Here is a 5,646-nt window from a genome sequence, read left to right on the forward strand (position 1 = left end):
CGTTTCCCCTCTCCCAGCGAGCCTCTGAGAGAGAAACGGTGAAGTCTGGGAGCTAAGCAACCGGGTCTGAGCGATCTAATGCTGATAGAAAGCTGCGTGCTCGCCCTCCTCACTGCACGTCAATCCGTGTCTTACACATTAAGATCAGCGCCCCTCATTACATCTCTTTCTAGGTTGATCGAAGCAGAATGCTGTCACTGACAGCTTCGAATTTGTGTGTGTGTCGCTATGGCTGCGCTCACGGAGACGGGCTGCTTTTACCACAAAAGCAGAGAGGGCAGTGAACTGCACGCTCACTGAGACAGAATGCTCGCTCAGAGCATGTGTCTCGCTCTTCTCCGCTCGTGGACTGCCTTCAAAGAGGCAGCCACCCTCTCCCGTTTCGCCTCTCTCAGCGAGCCTCTGAGAGAGAAACGGTGAAGTCTGGGAGCTAAGCAACCGGGTCTGAGCGATCTAATGCTGATAGAAAGCTGCGTGCTCGCCCTCCTCGCTGCACGTCAATCCGTGTCTTACACATTAAGATCAGCGCCCCTCATTACATCTCTTTCTAGGTTGATCGAAGCAGAATGCTGTCACTGACAGCTTCGAATTTGTGTGTGTGTCGCTATGGCTGCGCTCACGGAGACGGGCTGCTTTTACCACAAAAGCAGTCTGCCCCTATTCGTTCGCGGAAGGCGGCTCCGCCTCCCCGCTCTCATGTTTCTCTCCTCCCAGTTACCTCGGAGGAAGCAACGGCGAGCTCGCTGTTTGAGCGATCAGGCTTGAACAATTTCATGCTGGCACACATTATGCGTGCTTGATCTGCCAGTGTGTGTTACACCGAGCGGCTTAATCCTCCTAGACAGATCAAAGCAGAACGCTGCGTTGCTGAGCCCTACCTCCCCCGCTCTTGTGTTTCTCTCCTCCCAGTTACTCGGAGGTGGAAATGGAGAACTCGCGGGGATGAGTGATAAGGCTTAAATGATTTAACGCTGGCAAAGCCATCACTCTCCATGCAGCTCTTTGATCTGCCAGTGTGTTTACACGTGAGGATCGGCGCCTCACGTTGTCAAGCGGTGCATTCCTTCTATGACAATCGGTGCGGAACGCTGTCTCCAATGATTCAATATCGCTGACAGCTTCTTATTTAAATGCCCCTGTCGCCTGGGCCACGCTGAGGCTGCACTCGCTGAGACAGACCGCTCTCACTACAAGAGTTCATGTCTCGCTCTGCTTTGCTCGCGGCTCATCTTCTTCAATGAAGGCTCGTTGGCCCCTCCCCTCATTCGCCAAGAGCTGATCTGAGCGAATGCGCACAGCACTTTTGATCTGCCTGAAGTGTTTACACAAAGATAAAAAATTTAAAAGATGAAAGCATTTTCAAAGAAAACAATTCCTCTTCTGAGTGTGAGGTCCTCATACAGCGACCAGCTACTCTAATTAATCCAACCCCTTGTCACGTGGGCTGAGGCCTGGCAGGCCGGAGTGCCAGACTGGGTTTTGGGGATAATAAAACGAGGTTATTCACTGCAATTCACTTGAATACCCCCGTGATTCAGCGGCGTGGTTCCCACCTCGGTTTAGAGCAAAGACGCACACGTCCTGCGCGCCGAGGTGATGAATTTGCTGGCGGTAGGAGCCGTAGAAATGGTTCCCCCAGCTCAAGCAAGTCAGGCTTCCATAGCCACCATTTCCTCGTCCCCAAAAAGGATGGCAATCTAAGGCCCATCCTCGATCTCATACCTCGCCGACTGGCTTGTTATGGCCCAGTCGGAGGCAGAGTTAATATCACACAGGACTCTCCTCCTCAGCCACCTGGAGTGCCTGGGACTCAGGGTCAATTTTGCCAAGAGCGCGTTGTTCCCCAGCCAATGAATATCGTTCCTGGGAACAATTTTCGACTCTGCCCAAATGAGAGCTGTAGTCGCACCGGAACGGGCTCTGGCCATACGGAGGCTGGCGACCTCCTTCGAGATTGGTACCACTAATCAAATAAAAACATTTCAGAGGATGCTGGGCCTCATGGCAGCGCTACAGTTACCACGGGTTCCATCCCATGCGTGGCGTCACGAACGTCTGTAGATCAGGGTGAGTCAGGCCTGTGTAACAGCCCTGGCCCCCTGGAAGAGCTCTCGCTGGATGGAGCAGGGCGTGACCATGGGGATGGTTTGCAGAAGGACAGTTGTCACGACATACGCCTCCAACTCAGGTTGGGGGGCGCTGAGTGAGGGCCATACCAACTTTTGGCCACTGGTTGAAGGCGGAAAAAGGCTTCCACATCAACTGCCTGGAAATACTAGCAGTATGTCGAGCCTGTCAGTACTTCCTGCCAGTCCTAAAGGGGCACCATGTGCTAATCCGATCGGACAACATGTCTATGGTGTCCTATATAAATCGCCAAGGAGGCCTCTCCTCGAAGCGTCTCTTCACTCTGGTAGACCGCTTCCTGGAATGGGTTCGGCTCAACCGGCGCTCGCTGAGAGCAGCGCATATACCGGGCAAATTGAACCAAGGAGTGTACATGTTATCAAGGAGCAATGTCCCCTCAGGGGAGTGGACGCTCCATCTGCAGATGGTTCAGAGGATCTGGGAGATCTTCGGCGAGGCCGAGGTAAACCTCTTTGCCTCAGAAGACAACTCTCACTGCCCAATTTATTACTCAAAGACCAGGGGCGCGTTGGCCCACGATTGGCCCAACCTCCTTCTTTATGCTTTTCCCCCAATCGCCCTAATCCCATAGGTAATCAGGCGAGTAAGGGAACAAAAATACGGCCCCTTGGCCCATTCCGTTGAGACGGGATCTCCTCTCTCAAGCGAACGGGACAATATGGAATCCTCGGCCCGATCTGTGGGCCCTGCACCTCTGGCCGCTCGACGGGAGCCTTTGAGCCTCCCAGAGCGAGTCTTGAAAACAATTTCGGAGGCTAGTGCCCCATCTACGAGACGCCTCTACGCCCTTAAGTGGTCTTTTTTCTCCGCTTGGTGTCTAAACCGCAGCAAAGACCCTCATACTTCCGATTTGACAGAGATGTTGTAATTTCTGCAAGAGCTGCTGGATAAGGCTCAAAGTCTATGTAGCCGCTATAGCGGCCTCTCATGCCCCTATTGCGGGCCAATCGGTGGGCAGAAACGGCATGGTTATCCGCTTCTTAAGGGGCACCAGGAGGCTGAATCCGCCTCATCCCCTAACCATCCCTTCATGGGATCTACCCACTGTACTGAGGGCCCTGAAGGGCCCCGATTTTGAGCCGTTACAGTCTGCCAACATTTGGTTACTATCGCTGAAGACTGCTCTGCTTCTGGCACTGGCATCAGTAAAGCGAATAGGGGACCTGCAGGTGCTCTCCATTAGCCCTGCCTGCCTGGAATTCGGGCCTAACGACTCTAAAGTCGTCCTGAAACCAAGGCATGGTTACGTACCTAAGGTGCTCTCCACTCTGTTCAGAGCACAGGTCATTACGCGCTTCCTCTGAAGAGGACAGAGAGTTATCTCTGCTCTGCCCCATCAGAGCTCTGAGAATCTACATTGAGCGTTCCGCCCCCTATAGATGGTCGGAACAACTCTTTGGCAGCTTTGGTCATAAAGCAAAGACTCTCCAGATGGATAGTAGACTTCATCTCGCTAGCGTACTCTTCTTTGGGCCTTCAATTCCCCATTGGAGTACGGGCCCACTCGACTAGAGGCATCGCCTCGTCTTGGGCATGGTCCAGTGGTGTGTCCATTGCAGATATTTGTGAGGCGGCCGGCTGGACCTCGCCGTCCACATTCGCAAGGTTTTATAACCTGGAAGTCCCAGCCTTGCAGGCCAGGATCCTTTCCACTTGAAGAGACACGCAAACAGATTTGGCAGAGAGCCCTTAGCCGTGTCACGCTCAAGCTCTCTGGAATTAGTTCACCTGTTAGCTCTCGACCCCTGGGTGTTGAAATTACAGGAGTACTCTTGAATGATTAACCAGGCTGGGTGTGACCTCAGGAAGCTCAGCCCGTCTTAGCTTTGGGTTGTTGTTAACTTCTCTATGGGCATTGGTTGCTTTTGGAAGTTATGATACTTTTAGTCGTTCCACTACATTAGCACGGCGTGATTGTACTGTGTTCCCATAGCATCTTAGCAGACACAGTACGAGTGTAGTATCGAAAGGGAACGTACTCGGTTACTAACGTTACCTCAGTTCCCTGAGATACGGGAACGAGTACTGCGTTGCTAGCCATGCTATGTAGCCGCACGGCTTAGTCATCGCTTCAGTCGAGGTAACCTGAGAATCCTGTGGCGAACGCCTGCTTATATAGCCAGATGCCCCGCCCATTCTGGTGGGCTTTGGCGGACTTATGCCAGCTCCGCTGCCGAGCCATTGGTTAATTTTTTTTATACACTGCACTAACCAATGGCCGTGCAGTTTCACTGCGTGTTTGAAAAAAGGCTTTAGTTCAGGAGAAAAAAGGCTTTTTCCCATATGCGTCTAGCAAGACGCAGTAGTTTAATTTTCTCTTATTTTTTCTTCTTTTGTTCTTTCAGTGACCAACCAGTATTCTGCAGCAATGCACTATTACCTGCAGGCAGGGACCGTGTGCTCAGATTATTTCACTAAACCAGTTCCTCCTGACGTCTACACCGACCAGGTGCTGGAAATCTGCAGAACAACCTTATGAACAAATAAAGAACTTGCTTTTTTTTCTACTTTTGGTTTGTTAGTAAAGTGCCCCGTAGAGATCATGTGTTGCTGGGATACTGTCAGGACTGACACACGCTGAATGTTTCTGCAGGTTCTGAAGAGAATGATCAAGTGTTGCTCGCTGCTGAACTGCCACACTCAGGTAACAAACCGCTTCACGAGTCTTGTCTCACACTGCGTCATTCATGATGTTATTGTGTGCACTCTGCAGGTGGCTGTTCTCTGCCAGTTTCTGAGGGAAGTCGACTACATGACTGCATTCAAAGCTCTACAAGAGCAAAACAGGTGAACTGCAATGCATGCTGTATCAATACCTGTTTTACAAAGTCAGGAACGATCTCTTATGGGGTTTTTCTCCATTCCATCAGTCATGATTCTATGGATTCGTTCTATGATTACATCTGGGATGTGACGATTCTGGAATATCTGACATGTATCCTTTTTAAAGACCCAATCTCAGACCAACACAATTTAGCTGTTATCAGTCTTGAGCTCTACTTTTGCAAATGTATTAATAAAAAGATTTGAATAAGCCTTTATTCAGCACATCTGTTCTTTGTTTTACCATAACTTTTGCCTTTAGACATTCATCATAAACGAGGAGAGAGTGACAAAAGACAAGTTGCGGTAAGCCGATTCATTTATCTGTTGATTCAAGAATCAGTTACACTACGTTGAGTGTCTCAAACATTTATTGCAGATACAGCAGAAATGCAATCTAACAATATGTACCAATATTTAATTTCAGTGCAGTTTCAAAGTAAGATTTGTACAAAAGTTGCTTAATTTTCAGATGGAACTATTAGCCATCACAAATGAAACTAAATTAGCTCAGTACACAGATATGAAGCTAATGAAGGGTAATGTATTTGAACACAGATTAAGGCCATCGGACAGACAGAGTTAAACTCCAGTAATCCAGAGGAAGTCCTGCAGCTTGCAGCGCAAAAAAGGAAGAAGAAATTCCTACAGGCCTTGGCTAAACTCTACTTTTAA

General features: G+C 49.8%; 1 protein-coding gene across 1 annotated transcript in view; it reads left to right on the forward strand.

Annotated features, from left to right (window-relative positions):
• Positions 1-5,646, forward strand: part of LOC107565239 (integrator complex subunit 8-like) — a 70,841-nt gene that overhangs the window by 48,866 nt on the left and 16,329 nt on the right. The window contains exons 22-27 of the mRNA XM_016250456.1: positions 4,494-4,597; positions 4,742-4,792; positions 4,862-4,935; positions 5,019-5,083; positions 5,234-5,277; positions 5,530-5,616. Of these exons, the coding sequence (XP_016105942.1) occupies positions 4,494-4,597; positions 4,742-4,792; positions 4,862-4,935; positions 5,019-5,083; positions 5,234-5,277; positions 5,530-5,616 (425 nt within the window). The remainder of the gene's footprint in view (positions 1-4,493; positions 4,598-4,741; positions 4,793-4,861; positions 4,936-5,018; positions 5,084-5,233; positions 5,278-5,529; positions 5,617-5,646) is intronic.

The sequence above is a fragment of the Sinocyclocheilus grahami genome, unplaced genomic scaffold (assembly GCF_001515645.1).
Source record: "Sinocyclocheilus grahami isolate Dianchi unplaced genomic scaffold, SAMN03320097.WGS_v1.1 scaffold990.1, whole genome shotgun sequence".
Taxonomy (NCBI): Eukaryota; Metazoa; Chordata; class Actinopteri; order Cypriniformes; family Cyprinidae; genus Sinocyclocheilus; species Sinocyclocheilus grahami.